At 39.9% G+C, this 22,589-nt stretch overlaps 1 protein-coding gene across 2 annotated transcripts; it reads right to left on the reverse strand.

Annotated features, from left to right (window-relative positions):
* Window positions 1-97: 97 nt before the first annotated feature.
* On the reverse strand, window positions 98-22,589 carry ints6 (integrator complex subunit 6). Of its 2 annotated transcripts, none has more exons than XR_012959389.1 (19): window positions 22,097-22,589; window positions 21,931-22,008; window positions 19,906-20,055; window positions 15,891-15,980; window positions 15,182-15,365; window positions 11,586-11,711; window positions 11,331-11,482; window positions 10,636-10,788; window positions 9,430-9,562; window positions 7,830-7,924; window positions 7,633-7,743; window positions 6,448-6,666; window positions 6,020-6,146; window positions 4,788-4,930; window positions 4,525-4,708; window positions 3,875-4,276; window positions 2,989-3,082; window positions 1,552-1,651; window positions 98-1,258 (listed from the first exon to the last, which is right to left on the reverse strand). XR_012959389.1 is itself a non-coding variant. In XM_076112206.1 (19 exons), the coding sequence occupies exons 2-19, from the start codon at window positions 22,205-22,207 to the stop codon at window positions 1,162-1,164; spliced, it is 2,649 nt and encodes an 882-aa protein (XP_075968321.1). In that variant the 5' UTR covers window positions 22,208-22,227; window positions 22,511-22,581; the 3' UTR covers window positions 98-1,161. The 2 variants fall into 2 exon arrangements, 1 of the variants encoding a protein (XP_075968321.1); XM_076112206.1 differs by lacking the exon at window positions 1,552-1,651 and having other exon boundaries at window positions 22,097-22,227; window positions 22,511-22,581.

The following is a 22,589-nucleotide window of genomic DNA, read 5'->3' on the forward strand; positions in this document are numbered from 1 at the left end:
AATTTTATTACATGTTTTTACGCTCAGTGTTTTGGTCCTTTACTGGTATATAGTAGTAGTACTATATAGTATATTATTGTGTCAATAAAACAGAGTCTCGTCTTTACACAACACTTTATTTACACGGCCCTTCACAGTGTAAAATAGAAACTTTATTCATGGAAATACTTACAAAAAGGCCGTTTTCCTGTGAACATTCTTTAAATAAGTACTCTAGGGTTATTTACATCTTTACAGTGTATTCAAAATACTCTTTTGGTAGCCGCCTCTTCACACACAAAGACAAGGTATGGCAGGTCAGGGTCCCCGGCCCAGAAGAGGCTGAATCACAAACACACTTCACCTTCGTTCACATTCTGTGTAGATTTGAGAAGATTTAACACAAAAAAGGTTTCTTTAAATTACATTAAATAAACATTCTCAAATGTACACAAGTGCATTCACGTTACGTGAGGTTTGAGATTCATGGCGGGGGGGGTGGAGGGTATTTGGCAGCACGTCGGGACGCGTTGTCACACTTTGGGACATGTTGGGACACATAGCGACACGTCAGGACACGTCCCAACATGCTGGGATACGTCGGGATAAGTTGAGACACGTCCCAACATGCTGGGATACGTCGGGATGAGTTGAGACACGTCCCAACATGCTGGGATACGTCGGGATAAGTTGAGACATGTCCCAACATGCTGGGATACGTCGGGATGAGTTGGGACACGTCGGGACAGGAGGACGTCGGTCCATGAACTCAGATTTTTGGGATGAAGGTAAAAGAACTTTATTGCCGAGTGTGAAGCTGAGAGTTCCTGAGCTGTTTGTTTGACCCAAAGATCACAAAACGATTATTATTATTTATTTATTATCGTTCTAAAAGTTCCTCTTCAGTCCGACAGATTAAACACAAGCTGAACTCCTTCAGGAGCTGCGGAGTGCTTCACTAAGTGGAGTGTAGGAAACACGACTGACCCCGAACGTGTCCCTCAGAGGCTCCGCCTCCTCGGAGAAAAGTCGAGAGGAACGAGTCCAAAGATCTGAGAACACAAACCTCCTCTTCCTCCTCCTCTTCCTCCATCTCCATCCTCCTCCATCCTCCACTGCTGTGTGTGAACCACAGACAGGAAGTCCACCACCAGCGAGTCCGGTTCCCGAGGCGAGCCGGTCTCAGAGCGAGTCCACCACGTGGTTCATGTTGATGGATCTGTTGTGGATCTCCTCCAGGAAGTTATCCAGCTGCTCGATGAGAACGCGCTTCTTGAACCTGAAGAACAAACGATGAAAACTAAATTTAGATTTTCCCTTCAAAATAAAAGTCCTGCTCCTCTATAAACAGAACCATGATGAGTAGAAGTAGAGAGAACTAGAACACGTCTTCAGTGCAGAATAACACAGTTATGATGTCATACATCATAACAAAGAAAGTTACATTTCTTTGATAATTTATTTTACAAAAATTGGAAAACAGTAGAATCTATAAATCCACAAGTGTTGATGTCGGGGGGGGAATGGAGGCTCTACGTACTATAAATATTGAGCTATTTACGTTCATACAACCTCCAGTGTCTCTGGTTTGTTGTCACTTGACTGTTGGTCTCAGATGAATCAATCATGACGTCATAGTTTCACTGAGGAGCTCACAACTTAATGCTTTATTCTAAATGAGACAAGAATAAAATGTTGTCGATGAAATATCACAATTTGCTTTGTTTTTGTTTCTTTTTTTGATGCTCACAGATGATGTGTTCAAGGACAGTTGGAAATAGGAAAATCTGACGATAGTTACGTTTTTTTACGGTGTAGTTTTTAGGGCTGTGCAAAAAAATCGATATAGCCGACTATCGCACTATATTTTTGACAATAGTGCATCAAAAACCTAAGTTGTTTTTTCAGCTCCATTTGTAACACACAGACCAAGAAGTTTTGGTAACCTGCTTTTCAATCCCGCCGGAGGGTTTTCAGAGGGTTAAAAATAAAACATTTAGCTGAAGACGGCCGCGTTAGGTGAGACAGGTAGAACACCGGTACAAAGACAGGTAGAACACCGGTACAAAGACAGGTAGAACACCGGTACCAAGACAGGTAGAACACAGGTACCAAGACAGGTAGAACACAGGTACCAAGACAGGTAGAACACAGGTACAAAGACAGGTAGAACACCGGTACAAAGACAGGTAGAACACCGGTACAAAGACAGGTAGAACACCGGTACCAAGACAGGTAGAACACCGGTACCAAGACAGGTAGAACACAGGTACAAAGACAGGTAGAACACCGGTACCAAGACAGGTAGAACACCGGTACAAAGACAGGTAGAACACCGGTACAAAGACAGGTAGAACACCGGTACCAAGACAGGTAGAACACCGGTACCAAGACAGGTAGAACACCGGTACCAAGACAGGTAGAACACCGGTACCAAGACAGGTAGAACACAGGTACCAAGACAGGTAGAACACCGGTACCAAGACAGGTAGAACACAGGTACAAAGACAGGTAGAACACCGGTACCAAGACAGGTAGAACACAGGTACCAAGACAGGTAGAACACAGGTACCAAGACAGGTAGAACACCAGTACCAAGACAGGTAGAACACCGGTACCAAGACAGGTAGAACACAGGTACCAAGACAGGTAGAACACAGGTACCAAGACAGGTAGAACACAGGTACAAAGACAGGTAGAACACCGGTACCAAGACAGGTAGAACACAGGTACCAAGACAGGTAGAACACAGGTACCAAGACAGGTAGAACACAGGTACAAAGACAGGTCGAACACCAGTACCAAGACAGGTAGAACACCGGTACCAAGACAGGTAGAACACCGGTACAAAGACAGGTAGAACACCGGTACAAAGACAGGTAGAACACCGGTACAAAGACAGGTAGAACACCGGTACCAAGACAGGTAGAACATCTGTACAAAGACAGGTAGAACATCTGTACAAAGACAGGTAGAACATCTGTACAAAGACAGGTAGAACATCTGTACCTGGCCGCCTCTTTGATGACGTTCTGGAGGAAGATGAGTCGGGTATCCAGAGTGCCCTGGATCTGCTTCAGGAGGAGGAAGATCTTCTCGTAGTCTGGAACAGAAACACAAACATTCATTTCTGCAGTCAAACACACACCTGCTCTGTTCTGATTGGTCGGCCTCCGTCTTTAGTTTGTCTTATCGTAGGTTCGTATTTATCATTCTGTTCATGAAAGTCTACTCACGTCTCTGCATCGACTTTGTGTAATCTGGTTGTTTGTTGTGAACGCAGCATTAGAAGGACGTCGCCTCGTAGTTTTAAACATCGTTCTGAGTTATTTCTTGCAAATGTTTGACTTTAGAATCTCTGACTATTCTAGTTCTTGTAGAGTTACAACTTTAATCTCTGAGCTAGTAACGTTAGCATCACCGCTAACAGCTAACCAACGGAGGTTCCCTTCAGTTACATTATGATGCCTTCAGGCTCTGCTCAGTGAACATGAGTACTGGCTGAAGGTACATTATAACGTTATCATGATGTGTTCACATGTCATCTGTAAAATGTAGTTTTGGTGATAAACTTGAATGAATCCAGTAGTTTCAAGGAGATGTGTTCACGTTAATATGAAATAGATATTAGAGCTGAATTATGATGTTTAACTTCTAACACGAGCTCTAAGCTCATTATTATACATCAATAAAACTGTTTATATGAAGATAAAAACACCATAATTACTAAAACAAAGTAACAAACTAAAAGTGAGTAATGATCTCTGGTTATTACTCTAATAACATGTTAATAACATGTTAATAACATGTTAGTGTTAAACCGTAAACTAATATTCAGACTTTAAATCTCCTGTAGGCCAGATAAAGTTCTGGTTCTGGTTCCAGACTGACGTACGTCTGCCGGGCTTCCTGATCTCCTTGTTGATGAGCGTCCTCAGCTCGTTGTTGACCTTCGTCGTCTCCATGTGGATGTGTTTCTTCAGAGCTGAAGGAGACAGGTATCGAGGAGGCTGCTCGTCCAGCAGCACCAGCTCCGCTCCGTCCTCCTCGCTGTCCGCCGCCGCCGGCTCACCCAACCGTGGACCCCCGTCCTCCTCATCCATATCGTCCTCTTCCTCTTCTTCTTCTTCCTCACCGTGCTGGAGGTCCTCGGCGTCCTCCTGGTCCTCCTGGTCGTCGGCGGGCAGCGAGGAAAGCTCCCCCTCCGAGTCTGAGCCCCCGTCTGAGCTGTAGTGGTTCTGGGTCAGGTGGTTCAGGATCAGGTCTGGTTCAGGTGCTTCGTCAGTCAGGTCCACGTCTGCAGGGTCAGAGATTTAAAGACTTTTCAGGACGCGATGGGACAAGTTGGAATAGAAGTATCTTCACTTCCCTGAAGACCGATTTAAACATATACGATCTTTATAGTTGGTCAGGTGTGTGTGTGTGTGTGTGTGTGTGTGTGTGTGTGTGTGTGTGTGTGTGTGTGTGTGTGTGTGTGTGTGTGTGTGTGTGAATCTCTACCTGTTGGTCAGGTGTGTGTGTGTGTGTGTGTGTGTGAATCTCTACCTGTTGGTCGAGGGCTGGCGGGCGGCGTGACCGGGGGGATGTAGGCCCGCCCCAGACGAAGCAGAGGGGACATGCAGCGCCGCCTCTTGGGCCCCCCCCCCGTCATGTTGCTGCTGTCTCCGGGTCTCTTCCCTTTGTTCTGAGGACCCGTCACGAACTCGTCCGCCTCGTCAATCATCATGCCCTGAGAGGGAAGAAAGGGTTAATATACGGTGGTTCTGGTTCCACGGTGAAAAAGAGGACCAGGGTGTGCCGGTCGTTACCTTCTTGTCGAGCTTGAACGGGTTTCCGAACGTGTGCAGACGTTTGGGCTGCTCGGGGTCGGCGTCTCGGAGAGGCTGAGGAGCAGCTTTCAGGAAGTCCTGGTAGTTCCCCATCTGGGCTATCGGGACGCTGTGGAGCTGGTCTGGACCGGAGACAGGAGACGAGTTGACATGCTCTGTGTTAACAATAAGGTGCAACACCTGCTCCGAACCAGTAGGGGGCAGCAGAGTCAGCTACTAACTAGCAGAGAGAGAACTTTGCACTGGCTAAATGAGAGCTAACCGCTAACTGAAGGTCCGCCTCCTGAAGGTCGTTTCTGCCACTTTGGATTTAATCCAGTAAACAAACTATCAATGGATGTATTATTATGGTTATTATTGACTCTACTTCCTGGTCCTCTCATGTTGGATTAACTGGACGCTGCAGTGACTCTCTGGCGCCTCCTCAGGTTAGAAGAGGTACTACAGGACAGGACAGACTGAGGCTAGCTGGTTAGCATGCTAACTTCTGTAGATATCCGACGGTGGGTTTGAGAAACAGATTTATAAAATGGATTGTTAATAAACGTATTCATTATATTACATATACTGTATAGTAATACAAGGATAGACTGATCTACGGAGCCATTAACTCTATCAAATGATGTTATTAAAACCAATACCAGGAAATATTAAATTAGTATTTAATACAATCAACCGCAGCTGAAAATAATATTTTTAAACAAACTAAAACCAATGTATTCGATTTTATTCCTCTGTTTTTAATGTAGTGTTTTATAATTCTATGTATTTTATAATTATTACGTCTGATTTCATACGGTCTCATGTGTTTTTATGCTGTGGTTTTAGTGTTTATACATATTCTATTTATTTCACTCTAACCTGTGAAGTTAGTTACGTATGTTTGTGTTCCTTATTGTGACGTCATCTATTGTAATTACTATTACTATTACTATTACCATGTAAAGTGTCTATGAGTACCTTTTACAGCCCTATACTGATTAAAATGTATTATTATTATTAAATGTTCTTTTAACTGTTTTAGAACAATCCATTTATTCAGAGTTGTATTTAATTCATTTTAATGTGATTTAGTTTCATTATTCCCTTGTTTTCATCTCGTCAATCATTTGTTGAAACATTTTTGAATTGCATTTAAATGTGTGTGAATAAAACCTGATTGATGGATGAGTCCTGACTCTGATGAATATCTATGATAGTGTTAAACTGACCCGAGTCCTGCCCTCTGAGACCACAGACGCCCGTGATGAGCAGGTTCCTCCTCATCCGGCTCAGCTGGTCCAGCAGGTGGCTTCGTGGGATGTCGTAAGGGTTCCTGAAGCTCTGAGGCTTCAGACCCTGATGACGACACACAAACATGTAAAATATAAAACAGGTGAAGGATTAGAGGGGGCCAGGAGAGAAGCTTGTGTAAATACTTGGGGTTAATAAAGATGGCCGTTTGGGTTAAAAGAACTACATTAAGTCACATGACAGATAAATCAAAGTTGTTCTCCTGCTGAAACATCTCCGGTTGTTGGACCCGCCCACCTCCACCTCCATAATTATGCTCAACTTATTGCGCATTATATCTCTGAACCCTGTTTGAGAGCAGACCTGCTGTCGGGAACATGAATACCAACAATAACCTCGGTGTCACCTTGTTGAGCAGCGCCAGCTGGAAGCCCGTGAACTCTTTGGGGTTGAGCTCCATCGGAGGAGTCGGAGCGTCTGCAGAGAGACTCTGCAGCCTCTGGAGGAAGTCTCTCCGCTGGGCCTGAGACACGCCTCCTCCTCCTCGCCATCGCACCTTGATGCCGGCCTCCGGCGGCTGCTTCTTACCGATCAGAGCGATCAGCCGGTCGTACTCCATCTTTGACTGCAATGAGAGGAGATCATTCATGCGACTGTAGAACACAGTTACAGCCAGTCTCTTTATGCATAAACAATATAAAAACAGCCAGAAATACAAGTTTGCATTTAACAAAACGTAGACACTCCTTAAGTATTCATTAAATATAATCTCTACTAAGAAAACTGTAAAATTAAAGTAATAATCTGCAAGATTCTCATTTAAATAAATGTCTGTTAAGTAACAAAATGGCGATTGAGAGAATATTTGCAGTATTAAGTATTTCCTGTTGCTGCAGCTTCACATTAAAAGCATTGAACTGACTTTTATTGTGAAGTAATCACAGGTGAAGCGTTTCCAGACGCGAGCAGCATAAAATCACAGAACGATGGAATAAGACCAGGTACTGCCTGACGTCTTGATTAATGAATAGTTGGTTCTGCTGCCTCCAGTATTCTGAGAACATTAAACCAGTAAATCTGAAGCATGACATCAGATTAAAAATCAGGAAACACTGTTCTGTGACTTCCCCATCTCGTCTTTACTAAAGAAGTTACAGCGACACGACTACGCTTCCCTTTGAAAACGCGTCTCTTTTACTACGTTCTCTCTGATTGGTCAGCGCTCCATCACGCGACCAGCAGCTTAATTAAACAGATAATGAATCTCAGGCATCACTGAGCTATTAAAACAAAAACGTGTAGCAAGGGAGTCCTCAGTAAAAACAACAACATGACCATAGTTAATACTTGAACAATAATGACGCTCACAGACTAAAACATCTCATAACTTATTATGAGACAGAACCACCTCACGACGAACATGTCTGTGAGATATAGAGACTTGTTTTTAGTTACTAAACATTCTGAATTGGCTCATTATGACTTATCACAACTAAAAACACCTTGTAGTCACAGTTTATCTTAAATATTTTGTTTGTTTTCCAGTGCATGAGTCTTTCCTGTGATTAGAGCCCAGCAGGTAGCTGCTCACCTGCTGGCTGAGCTTCTTCAGGTAGGACACCACGCTGTAGCTCAGGCCGTACTCCATGTTGTCGGCTAGCAGGTTTGGTGCTCCCATGATCCTCAGCGCCTTCCTCAGCGACTGGACAGAAGAACAGGAAGTAAAGATCAGCGCTTTCATGTACCGATGGACAAATTAATTTAAAATAAAAAGAGACGAAGTCTGACCCCAATGTAATACGGAGGCATCGTCTTTAGGTAGTTCTCAAAGGACTGACGCCATTTGATGGTCGGCTTGAACTTGTGCACTTTGATCAAGTCGTCTGCAAGAAAAAAACAATTAAATGTGTCGTTTAAATAAGTTATAACACACAACACAAAAAGCATAACATGAACTCAAAGTACTTCTCTATAGATTAGTGGTGTAACGGATTAATGACAGTAACGTTAACCATCAGAGTGTAAATAAAGTTAATTTGCATACCCATACTCAAGAGAGTAAACTACCCAAACTACAAGGTCTATTTTAATAATTTTGATGGTCTATACAGGTAACACTTGTGAGATGTGTTCAATTGTGTAAATATTGTGTATATGTTACTGGTTAATAACTGATACACTTATGGCACAGCTCAAGTTGAAAAAGTTCCAGGTTCGCCTGAAAAAAAAAAGCACTTTCATTGAACATTTTTTTGGAATTATTGCAGAGTGAAGCCTACAAATACTCCTGTGTCATAGCACAACAGGGTTGTGGTCTCTCTAAGCTCATTTTACTTAGATTGAGTGAAGCAAGACAGCATAATAGGAGGTCTGAGTACAGAATTTCAAGCCGAATGCTCATTTCTCTCTCATGCTCTATTCAAATTTTATATACTATATAACTATATATTTCACTTTTTTTATCACTCATATTATTCAATACATCCAAATACAGATGTTAGGAATCATTTTGAGATTCCTAACATCATCAGTCGATTTCAGTCAATAAGCCCTCCTTCGACGCGTCAGAGTCTCAGGAAGGCGTGTGTCGAATTTGGTGTTGATTGACATAAGTTTCAGCCAGTAAAGTTGCAAGAAGTGCCACGTCTCCCCGAGCGTAAAATTCCATTGGCCGAAAGTCTGACCGCTGGCCCGAGGTGGGTTGACCCCCCTTCCACAGGAAACAGCTCGGCTGTAAACAGGATGCACTTGGCGGCCATCACGGTAGCTCTAAACCGGAGCATTTTCGATGTTTTTGTACGAATATTTCATAAAACCTGACCAAAAACCATGGATTTTTTCCGGTGAAGACCAGTGGCATTGGACCGTTGTACGGTCACAGCGTTGCGGTGCGTCTACGGAGAGAAGAGCCGACGGTATGTACGTCTTCTCTGCCTGATGCTAATGCTAAACGATGTCCGGATTAGCCGGCTAGCTCCTAGCTTCGTGGTGAAAATATTGATTTGAGGCAGACATAACGCTGATTTCTGCCCAGGATTTCATGATTTTATGCCACATTTTCTAGATGCTTATACTAGTAGCCTATAGTTGTGTTTGGAGTGTGTAAGAAGTGACTTATATGATAGTGTTGCCCATACGTTGCTGTTTAATCCGGAAAAAAAACTGGACAGATCCACAATACTGGCGAACAATAAGGCTATTTTCCGAACAATATTTTCAGGGGTGCTGAGCCAGATTGCACCCAAATGGGGGAGACTCGTAGCCAGAAGGTTCTTAACTTCATAACACGAGCTCTAAGCTCATTATTATACTTCATTAAAGATAATAATGACTAGATTTTAGGTCCTGCCCACACGGTGACAGACAGACCTGGGTCTGTTGGTCTTACCCAGCAGAGGCAGCAGGACGGGGTAGTTGTACGGCATCACAAACAGGTTGACACAGTTCAGAGCCGTGCTGGCCTTCAGGTAGCCGAAGGGTTGGCCCAGGTCGCTGTATTTGGCACTGTTACACACAAACACCTGAAACAGAGACGGAGATGAACGCAAACACACGACACAGAACGTTTATTAACCGTCTCTATTAGCTGCTCTGCACTTTAAAACATGATGTTCAGCTAAACTACGGCTCAGTGGGAATGTGCATTTATTACTGTAATAATGGACGTAGAGCAAGAAACAAAAAATGGAGGGAAAACTTTCCTATTAGTTGATTACTAGCGGGACAAATAAATGTAAAGTTTGATCTGAATTCAGCAGAGGAAAGATCCCTAAACCTAAAGCTCTTCCATCCTGAAGGGGCTTTCTGGCAGAGCTCAACTTCTCCCATGAGCATTCATCTTCTGAACCAGTGTAGCATTACAGCATGGTGGAATTAGCTCGCTAGCTAGCCAACCACAAAATAGGTGAAATGTAACAACTTCATCCACACCATAGACTCTTCTCACAGTGTTGTGATTGCTGGATTATAGGACAGTGATAGTAACCAGTAACAGCCAATCACAGCACAGTAGGGCGGGACTAAACGGGACACTTTTGGGGACAAACATTTGTTGTGATTTAATCAGGAGACAACCTCTGTTTCTTTAAAGTGAAGTCAAAGCTTCATGTGTTAAAGCTGCATTCTCTCTAGTGTCCACCAGGGGGCGACTCCTCTGGTTGTATAGAAGTCTATGAGAAAATGACTCTACTTCTCTCTTGATTTATTACCTCAGTAAACATTGTAAACATGAGTTTATGGTCTCAATCTCTAGTTTCAAGTCTTCTTCAATACAGCATGATGTTCATTTAGTACATTATGGTCCATTTAGAGTCACACAGACCATAAAGCAGGGGATGCTTTAGGGCGGGGCTACTGTGATTGACAGGTCTCTACCAGAGACGTATACGGCGTCTCTACGTCACTCCTCCTCAGTCCTAATATGGTCACTTCCTGTTCACTGGTTGGAAAAAAACATGGCGACGGCCAAAGTCCAAGTCTCTCCATCAACTCACCACAGATGTTGTGGAACTTCTCAGAATTAAATACCCACAGAACCACCAGGTTCAAAGGTTAGAGACCTTATAGATTGATGTATTTAGAGGCGGGTCTTTACCTGCCAGCAGGTGTGCGGTGACTTCCTCTCCAGAATGTACTGCGTGAGAGGTGACGGCTCCAGCTCGTACTTGTCAAAGGGAACCTTGTCAATGACCATCGGCTCGGCGTCCAGACAGGAGAACCGGATGTGTGGGTGGGCTGAGCGGGGGGGCTGGGGCACAGGTAAACACTGTTATAGTCCATAATAACATCACAGTTACATTCTGTAAAAATCATCATGCTACTAAAGTAATACACACACAATAACACTCTTTATTCAAAAAAACTGTGTATATTTGATCTCACATGTGAACTTTTATCATTTACCTCATGTTTTTTTATATATATATATATATATATATATATATATATATATATATATATATATATATATATATATATGAGGTAAATAAATATACCACATATTTATTTATATATAAATATATTTATTTTCAGCTAATATTTATAACATTAAATGTATCACATTAAATGTTATAAATTATATTACTGTGGTTTTTCTTAACGATATAAAACAAGTTTTGCAGAACTTTTCAAACATCGATTTGACTGTTTATTTAAAATATATTGGAAACATGTTGGAACCATTTAGTATAATGTAATTAATGGTTTCTAGACATTCTGATGCAGACATGTTCCATAAAAACCATTTAAATGGTATTATCCAAAAGGTGCAGGATCAAACCATTTTCTTACCAGCGTGGGGGAGTTCTGGTCCGGCCAGAAGGCCTCTGGGATCGGCCAGTGACCGATGGGGACCCCGGTTTTGGGGTTGGGTCGTACGTAGATCAGCTTGTGACAACAGTGCCAAGTCTGCGGACCGGCCTTCAGCACCTCGGCTGGAGCGTCTGGACAGACAGACGGGAGACAAGAAGGTGTTTGTGAGGTATGAAACACAACAGAGATGAAGGTGGAGGTTTCAACAGAGACATCAAACCAGGAGTCTCTCACCCTCTAGAGGAGGAGGATCAGGTCCAGTCTTCTCAAAGTTTATCACCACTCCACTCTGGATCTTCTGCACCAGAGACTCCAGACACTGATTCAACATCCGCTGAGAGAAAACGCTGTAAGAACGTCCTGCAACACAAGTTATTAGAAACAGAAATAAAGTTCTACCGACGATGGTTCTCCTCCAACATTCAGTAGAACATGTGTTTCTAGCCTCTGATCTCTGATCATGTTTCATTGTAAACAACCAATCAGAGGAGAGCTAGTAACGTTAGCAGCACCGCTAACGGCTAACCAACAGGAGAGCTAGTAACGTTAGCAGCACCGCTAACGGCTAACCAACGGAGGTTCACTTCAGTTACATGATGATGCCTTCAGGCTCTGCTCAGTGAACATGAGTACTGGCTGAAGGTACATTATAACGTTATCATGATGTGTTCACATGTCATCTGTAAAATGTAGTTTTGGTGATTAACTTGAATAAATCCAGTAGTTTGAAGGAGATGTTTTCACATGAATATAAAATAGATATAGATAGATATAGATAATAGATAGGGGCGACTGTGGCTAAGTGGATAGCAGGGCCGTCTTTCAATCAGAGGATCGGCGGTTCAATCCCCGGCTCCGGCTCTGCTAGTCGCATGTCGATGTGTCCTTGAGCAAGACACTTAACCCCAAAATTGCTCCCGTAGTTGTGCCTACGGTGTAGAAATGTGATAGAATCGTATAGAATTGTAAGTCGCTTTGGATAAAAGCGTCTGCTAAATGACTGTAATGTAATGTAATGTAATGATATTAGAGATGAATTATGAGCTGTTTAACTTCCTAACATGAGCTCTAAGAACATTATTATACTTCAGTAAAATGTATCGCTTTATAAGCTTATCTTGGCTAGTACTCATCTGTAACCTGTAGCATGAAGGCATGGTGGAATTAGCATGCTAGCTAAGTAGGAAGCAGTCTGCTAGTTAGCTTGCTAATCCCACCATGCCTTCATGCTACAGTAAATATTATTATTATTATATAATATATATATATATAAATAAATCTAAAGTTATACATTTCTCCTGTTTCTTGATCGATTCTGGCATCAACAACACAGCAAGATGACATTTTGAACGTCTCCAGCTAACACCGTGAGGTAATCACGTCTGTAAAATGGTTTGAAACTAATAAATATGTGAAAGCATCTTTGAATGTCGAGCACTCTTAGTTTAAAACCCTGCAGACTGCACATACAAGTGCTCTCTATCTTAAAATCTTTGTAGAGATGCATCAGACCTTTACTGTCAGATGTTAGCGGCATGCAAAGAGGGACATTTGCATTAAACGTAGCTCTGAAGCTTCAGAGTATCAGGTGACGGTGAGTCACTTCCTGCCTCCAGCTTCACCTCTAGTGACCTCGTGTGTGCACCCGTTCACTGGCTGGTTTCTAAAGGCCGAGTCGTGTTCAGTGACGATAGAGCCGAGTCCTGACGTGTTCAGTGACGATAGAGCCGTGTCGTGTTCAGTGACGATAGAGCCGTGTCGTGTTCAGTGACGATAGAGCCGTGTCGTGTTCAGTGACGATAGAGCCGTGTCGTGTTCAGTGACGATAGAGCCGTGTCGTGTTCAGTGACGATAGAGCCGTGTCGTGTTCAGTGACGATAGAGCCGTGTCGTGTTCAGTGACGATAGAGCCGTGTCGTGTTCAGTGACGATAGAGCCGTGTCGTGTTCAGTGACGATAGAGCCGTGTCGTGTTCAGTGACGATAGAGCCGTGTCGTGTTCAGTGACGATAGAGCCGTGTCGTGTTCAGTGACGATAGAGCCGTGTCGTGTTCAGTGACGATAGAGCCGTGTCGTGTTCAGTGACGATAGAGCCGTGTCGTGTTCAGTGACGATAGAGCCGTGACGTGTTCAGTGACGATAGAGCCGTGACGTGTTCAGTGACAATAGAGCCGTGACGTGTTCAGTGACAATAGAGCCGTGACGTGTTCAGTGACAATAGAGCCGTGACGTGTTCAGTGACAATAGAGCCGTGACGTGTTCAGTGACAATAGAGCCGTGACGTGTTCAGTGACAATAGAGCCGTGACCAGTGACAATAGAGCCGAGTCGTGACGTGTTCAGTGACAATAGAGCCGAGTCGTGACGTGTTCAGTGACAATAGAGCCGAGTCGTGACGTGTTCAGTGACAATAGAGCCGAGTCGTGACGTGTTCAGTGACAATAGAGCCGAGTCGTGACGTGTTCAACACCACTGAGCTGTGATCTGCTCTCTGTGTGTTCATCTTAAACCCCAAAAACCCACCACCAAGATGAACACACATGTTTTATTTAAAACAATAATCGCCAAAACTACACCGTTGGCACGTTTTAAAGGCCTTCATTATCGTCTGATTTATATCTTTCTGACGGTCCTTGAACACATCATGTGTGACGAATAGGGATGGGTATCGTTTGGGTTTTTTCCGATACTGGTGCCTAAACGGTGCCTGTTCAATTTGAAGAAAAAAGTAACTGTTTAAAGTATACTATAAATAAATACAAAACACTTGGCTTCAAACTTTTTAACTTCAAACTATGAACAATATATTAACTGTCAACAGTTTACAGTATACTTAAATAAATATAAATACAAAACACACACACACTCTGTACACACTCTACAGCTTCAAACTTCAGCAATTCTTTTGCAGAAATATGAGCATATTTGCCGTCTCTCTCAAAATACGACACCTCTCCTGATTAAAGTAATTTAATTAAATTTTACCAGTTGGTGGCGCTAATGCGCCAATTCATCGTTTGCCAACTGCCACTACACCTCAAAGAAGAAGAAGAAGAAGGTTTCGCATGCCTGTGGATGTTGTGCTTATGAACGGCAGCGCTAAGTACCCGGATGTCGATGGAGGAAGTCAGTAGCCTGCCAGCCGTTTGACAGATCCTGGTCTCGGTTTTTTGTTTTTTTTATAAATCATGGCTGAAGCTTCGCCAGAATGATGGAGGGGTTTGTTTCTAAGCGCGCACGGCTCGTCCGGTTGTAATAATACTATGAGTGAGGAGCGGAGGACCGAGGCTATCGTTACCTGCTGCCAGGACGGAGTCATCAGAGTAGTGTAAAAAAAGTATTCAATCGGCTCAGGCACCGAAAGGAAGCACCGAAATCTGCGTTGCGTTTCGGTGCGGTAGATACCGGTCGTATAGGACTGGGTTTCGGTACCCAACCCTAGTGACGAATGGTTCAGTCGTGACGTAGAGACGCCGTATACATCTCTGGTAGAGACCTGTCAATCACTGTGTAGCCCCGCCCTAAAGCATCCCCTGCTTTATGGTCTGTTTGACTCTAAATGGACCATAATGTACTAAATGAACATCATGCTGTATTGAAGAAGACTTGAAACTAGAGATTGAGACCATAAACTCATGTTTACAATGTTTACTGAGGTAATAAATCAAGAGAGAAGTAGAGTCATTTTCTCATAGACTTCTATACAACCAGAGGAGTCGCCCCCTGGTGGACACTAGAGAGAATGCAGCTTTAACACATGAAGCTTTGGCTTCACTTTAAAGAACCGGAGGTTGTCTCCTGACTGAACTCCATCTTGTTCTTGGTCCACTTACCTCCGGTGACCTCACACATGGGGGTGATCGGAGAGTCGTCCGGTGGGACCCCCCCGAGCGGCTCTGGCTCCACCGAGGCGTTGCCGGTGATTCGCAGCACCAGAGCGAACAGACGCTGGTCCCAGCGAAACGGCTCCTTAGTCAGCTCGCTGCCCGGCAGAGGCGTGGTCAGAGGAAGGTGGAGCTGGAGAGGAAGAAGAGGACGAAGAGGTAAACGACTAAATGAAGCGTCAGAGACAAACACAGAGGACGAAGTCGCTCTACTGTTAATGATAACTAGTGGATTTAAAGTGAAACTAAAAGTACAACTACTGAGGTAAAAGTACTTTATTACATGCGTTATTAAACTACAGGTCACGTTCACTGAACACTGCTTTGTGTTTAGCTCCGTTAGCTGTTAGCGCCGTTAGCTGGAGTCATATACATATACAGTCAATACGTTGTATACTGCTGCCTCCATCTGTTAGTGTTTGTGTTATTGTGTAACTTTAGTGTTTTAAAGTGTTAGATTCACTAAAGTCTCAACAACACAGACACAGATGGAGCAGCAGCAGAGCAGCAGCTCCTGTGTTCGGAGAGGTTGAACCCGTTCATAAGGAGTCTGGTGTGTTTGTAGAGATCAGAGATGAACTACAGATCATTCTGATCATAACTATTAAAAGAACGTTGTTGTCCTGTGATTATAGTTTCACGGGTTTGATGAAGTTACCTCGTCTTGGACTCCTCCCCCGCTGGTCAGCTTATTCCCGTCTGTGATGGTGATTATGATGGCTGGTTCGAGGAAGAAGGGATTCCTTCCCTGTGAAGAGAGAAAATAAGACTTTAATTAATATAAAATACAAGCTATGAGCATTAGAATGAGGATTTAGCAGTAAGTAACAAGATAATGTGACTTTATATAGACTATTTTAAAGCTTAGTTTATGGTCGCAGTAGTGAATAAAAACATTATTTATACGTCTGAGGAGAACACAAAGAACGTTAGCTCACTTTGACTTATTTAGAAACAGGAAGTGTTAAACATCTACATTATAGTAAATATTTATCAGTCAAATCAATTAGTTTAGAGGATACTTTTTATAACACATTAATACTTGACTTCTTTCTCTACAGGGTTTGTATGAAGGTAATAAAGTAGTTTATCAACATGAGATATGAGTTCACAGATAACTATAATCCCTCTTCATAGTGGAGGTTAGTTTAAGGTGTTTAGACGTTAAACTCGTCGTCTCTTTGATTCTTCACAGTTAATTTTGTTTGAAAGTGTTTTAAGAGAATAAAGTAACGAACAACGAGTCGAGTATAATTGTCTTTGTACTGTGAACAGACATGTTGTATTAATAAATGTATAAATGAATGTGTGAGTGATGTGTGAACAAACCCCTCTGTGTGAACCTTCAGCACACAGAGAGGAATGAACGTGTGAAGTTTGGTGAATGTAAGAGCTGCTGAAGTGGAGATTTATCATCAGAGTCTGAGAACAAACTCATTGAGAGGAAACGTCCTTTAAAGAGACGTTTAGTTACATTACAGACATTTAGAGACTCTACAGGTGAACACATGAACTCATAGATATCACCATGAAACTTCACCACTTCATCACTCACATTAAGAGACTCTACAGGTGAATAGGGTCACAACATGAACTCATAGATATCACCATGAAACTTCACCACTTCATCACTCACATTAAGAGACTCTACAGGTGAATAGGGTCACAACATGAACTCATAGATATCACCATGAAACTTCACCACTTCATCACTCACATTAAGAGACTCTACAGGTGAATAGGGTCACAACATGAACTCATAGATATCACCATGAAACTTCACCACTTCATCACTCACATTAAGAGACTCTACAGGTGAATAGGGTCACAACATGAACTCATAGATATCACCATGAAACTTCACCACTTCATCACTCACATTAAGAGACTCTACAGGTGAATACATGAACTCATAGATATCACCATGAAACTTCACCACTTGATCACTCACATTAAGAAGACTCTACAGGTGAATACATGAACTCATAGATATCACCATGAAACTTCACCACTTCATCACTAACATTAAGAAGACTACAGGTGAATAGAGTCACAACATGAACTCATAGATATCACCATGAAACTTCACCACTTCATCACTCACATTAAGAGGACTCTACAGGTGAATAGGGTCACAACATGACCTCATAGATATCACCATGAAACTTCACCACTTCATCACTCACATTAAGAAGACTACAGGTGAATAGGGTCACAACATGACCTCATAGATATCACCATGAAACTTCACCACTTCATCACTCACATTAAGAAGACTCTACAGGTGAATACATGAACTCATAGATATCACCATGAAACTTCACCACTTCATCACTCACATTAAGAAGACCCTACAGGTGAATAGAGTCACAACATGAACTCATAGATATCACCATGAAACTTCACCACTTCATCACTCACATTAAGAGACTCTACAGGTGAATAGGGTCACAACATGACATCATAGATATCACCATGAAACTTCACCACTTCATCACTCACATTAAGATCAGTATTTATTGTATTACAAGTTTACTGAAATGTTATGTTTAAATATGCAAATGAGGCATTATGTAAAGTAACTTTTGGTGAATTTAGTAGAAATCTACAGACGTAAACAAATAATAAATAAATGTATTTTGTCGACCTACTGGTGAGCAAACGTTAATATCTTTCATTTAAAATGACGATAAAATGTCAAAGGACTTGTTTAATCTTCAGGTTTATTCTCTTTCTTAACTTTCACTTTATTTTATAACTTCTGCCGATTCAAACATTGTTTATTGTATTGTGTGTTTTAAACCACTTTGTGATAAACAAATAAACAATAAATATAAATATATAGTATTTATATGTATAACAATAAATATAAATATATAGTATTTATATGTATAACATTAAATATAAATATAGTATTTATAATATGTATAACATTAAACATAAATATCATAGTATTTATAATATGTATAACATTAAACATAAATATAGTATTTATAATTTGTATAACATTAAATATAAATATAGTATTTATAATATGTATAACAATAAATATCATAGTATTTATAATATGTATAACATTAAATATAAATATCATAGTATTTATAATATGTATAACATTAAATATAAATATAGTATTTATAATATGTATAACAATAAATATATAGTATTTATAATATGTATAACATTAAATATAAATATATAGTATTTATAATATGTATAACATTAAACATAAATATAGTATTTATAATTTGTATAACATTAAATATAAATATAGTATTTATAATATGTATAACAATAAATATCATAGTATTTATAATATGTATAACATTAAATATAAATATCATAGTATTTATAATATGTATAACATTAAATATAAATATCGTATTTATATGTATAACATTAAATATAAATATCGTATTTATATGTATAACATTAAATATAAATATAGTATTTATAATACGTATAACATTAAATATAAATATCATAGTATTTATATGTATAACATTAAATATAAATATCATAGTATTTATATGTATAACATTAAATATAAATATCATAGTATTTATAATATGTATAACAATAAATATCATAGTATTTATAATATGTATAACATTAAATATAAATATCATAGTATTTATAATATGTATAACATTAAATATAAATATCGTATTTATATGTATAACATTAAATATAAATATCATAGTATTTATAATATGTATAACAATAAATATAGTATTTATAATATGTATAACATTAAATATAAATATCATAGTATTTATAATATGTATAACATTAAATATAAATATAGTATTTATAATATGTATAACATTAAATATAAATATCATAGTATTTATAATATGTATAACATTAAATATAAATATCATCATATTTATAATATGTATAACAATAAATATAAATATAGTATTTATAATATGTATAACAATAAATATAAATATAGTATTTATAATATGTATAACATTAAATATAAATATCATAGTATTTATAATATGTATAACATTAAATATAAATATAGTATTTATAATATGTATAACAATAAATATAAATATCATAGTATTTATAATATGTATAACATTAAATATAAATATCATAGTATTTATATGTATAACATTAAATATAAATATCATAGTATTTATAATATGTATAACATTAAATATAAATATCATAGTATTTATATGTATAACATTAAATATAAATATCATAGTATTTATAATATGTATAACATTAAATATAAATATCATAGTATTTATATGTATAACATTAAATATAAATATCATCGTATTTATATGTATAGCATTACATATAAATATAGTATTTATGATATATAACATTAAATATAAATATAGTATTTATAATATGTATAACATTAAATATAAATATAGTAGGATACTAGCAGAGCCGTGATATTATATCTGAGTTAAATAGACTTCATTCATGCCGTGTGAATAAGAGATATAATGTAATATTATTATTTTCTCTTTACTTGTTAACTTTATAAATGATAATAAGGTGTTTTGTTTGTTTACTGTTGGTGTGATCACATGACTGAGTGTGTGAGGGGTCAGTGTGGTTGATGCTTGGGGACCATTGGGGGGGGGGGGGGGGGGGGGGGTCATATAGCTCCTCCTCATCACCTGCTCTTCCTCCCTACGTACCTGTCCATAGTTGTCGATCCCCGTCACTAATCTATTGAGGTTCAGTAGATCAAAGGCCGTCCTCAGAGACGTGCCGATGGACGTCAGACCGGCTGCATGAAGGTTCCTCAGCTCAGTCATGAAGGTGGCGTGACTCTCCTTCCATCCGGCCTGAGAGAGACAGAGAGACAGAGAGAGACATGTTGGTTAACAGAGAGAGAGAGAGACAGAGAGAGAGAAAGACAGAGAGACAGAGAAACACAGAGCGAGAAAGAGAGAGACACAGAGAGAGACATGTTGGTTAACAGAGAGAGAGAGAAAGACAGAGAAACACAGAGAGAGACAGAGAGAGAGAGAGCGAGACAGACACAGAGAAACACACAGAAAGAGAGAGTGATGCTTTGGCAATACTGTTTTTAAACTTTCATGCCAATAAAGCAAATTGAATTGAGAGAGACATTTGTGTCCTCAGAAATTTCTCTGATATCACACATTCAAATTTCCACAGTGGCCAAACAGATATTTCATATTTATAAACCCTAACCCACCCCAACCTAACCTAACCCAACCTAACCCATCCCAACCTAACCCCATCCTAACCTAACCTATGGGGTTAGGATGGGGTAGGATAGGGTAGGTTAGGTTGGGGTTAGGTTTGGGTGGGGTAGGTTAGGTTGGGGTTAGGTTTGGGTGGGGTAGGATAGGTTGGCGTTAGGATGGGGTAGGTTAGGGTAGGTTGGGGTTAGGATGGGGTAGGTTAGGGTAGGTTGGGGTTAGGATGGGGTGGGTTAGGGTAGGTTGGGGTTAGGTTAGGGTAGGTTGGGGTTAGGATGGGGTGGGTTAGGTTGGGGTTAGGATGGGGTGGGTTAGGTTGGGGTTAGGATGGGGTGGGTTAGGGTAGGTTGGGGTTAGGATTGGGTAGGTTATGGTAGGGTTAGGTTAAATTGGAGTTAGGATAGGTTTAGGGTTGGTTAGGATGGGTTAGGTTGAACTGTTAACTCACTAGAGCTTCACTTCCTGTCTATGTGGCAACACTCCAGACAAGACCTGATCCTAACAGCTGTTGCTGCAACCGGCAACTTACAAAGCAACTTGATCTAGTTTTTATATTTTAGTAGACAAATGTATAAAACATATGTGGTGAGAGAACGGAATTATGACCTAATAAAATATAATAAATAAAGAGTCTTCTAAACGCATTTTTTGCAGTTTTCTTTTTATATATATATATACACACACCAATATAGCTGTGTCTTAATGTATGGATAAAAATAATATATGTATATAAATATAGCTTACTCTGTTTATTAATTTTAAAGTACTGTCTTGTTTATATTGCTTTATTAATGTTATATTTCAGCCCTTATATTATTTAAACTTGCACTAATTTATGTTTCATTTAGTTTCTACTTGAGTGATTTTATATATTTATACATATTTATTAAGTATTGCTGAAAAAGGAGACTTTCATTGAAACTCGTTTTGCTTTTGATAAATCAAAAATAAATTCAGCTTTATTTCTGATCCTTCTCTATGATTCTGAAAAATAATATAATTTCTGGTAAACTGGAAGAGAAAAATAGGGAAATATAAGAGAACTGTAGTTTCTAGAATATATTTAAATATATATAGTTAAATACTTTTGGAGGTAAAGTTTAATAAGGATGAATTATCTCTAATATATATAAATATATATTAATTTACATAAATATATATTTATACTTTTTAGGGTTAGTCTCTGATGAATATATTAAACTTTAGTAAAGACACTAAAGATAACTTTAATAGAATCTTATTATCCGTCACCACCCTCCTCGCTCTATAAATAATACCCAGAGTTCCTTGCGGCTTCACACCGAAACAAAATGTCGGCCATATTTTAAAAAAAAAGGGGGGTATGAACAGCTCCTCCTGGAGAGATCTATTTATTGGGTTTGTTTCCTTCCTCTCTACACAATAATGTAATGTGGTGATCAGGGAGGTTGTGGACTCTTTTAAAAAGCAAAGACTCTCGAAAAAAAAAAAAAAAAACAAGAAAAACTCTACCTTTATCCCGAACGGAACGTCTTCAAAATTGACCAACATGTACCGGTCTCCTCGGCTGGCCGGATCTCTGCCTCTGAGCTGTGGAGACAGTAGACAGTTATTTACCCACAAATCATCGGTTCGAGGTCGGCGGCGGAAGGATATTAAGTCGTCTCTTACGGTATACCTTCATAAAAGTCTCAACCGCGCCTTTTGCTACGTCCAGAAAGGTAGTGCCCAGATGGGTGCGCTGATTCATAGACGCGGACGTGTCTATCAGGAAAAGTAACACGGGCATTGTGGTGGTAACGACACGTTCTGCATGACACAAAAAACACACACAAAAAACCTTTTGTTCTCCTTCCGCCTCTCTGTGTGTCTCCTAGCCGTATCACCCCCTCTCTCTCTCAGCTAGCTAGTTAGCTCAAAGCTAGCTAGCTAGCATTAGCTCGCTAACTGTCTCTCACACATTCTTTTCCACAAAAAAAGAAGAAAAGTGTAAAGAATAGTGAGTGTAGAAGCCCTTTTATCGGGCGAACTAAACTACAAAAAACCCTAAAAGGGACAGGTTATGGATTCACGAGGGATTTTGATTTTTTACCATATTTTTGCGATTATTCCTAAGTTTCATAGTGATAAAAGTTGCCCCCTCATAGTGTGCCCTACACTGACTGCTCTTG

This window comes from Anarhichas minor, unplaced genomic scaffold (assembly GCF_050575085.1).
Source record: "Anarhichas minor isolate MPS153535 unplaced genomic scaffold, ASM5057508v1 ptg000048l, whole genome shotgun sequence".
NCBI classification, from domain to species: Eukaryota; Metazoa; Chordata; class Actinopteri; order Perciformes; family Anarhichadidae; genus Anarhichas; species Anarhichas minor.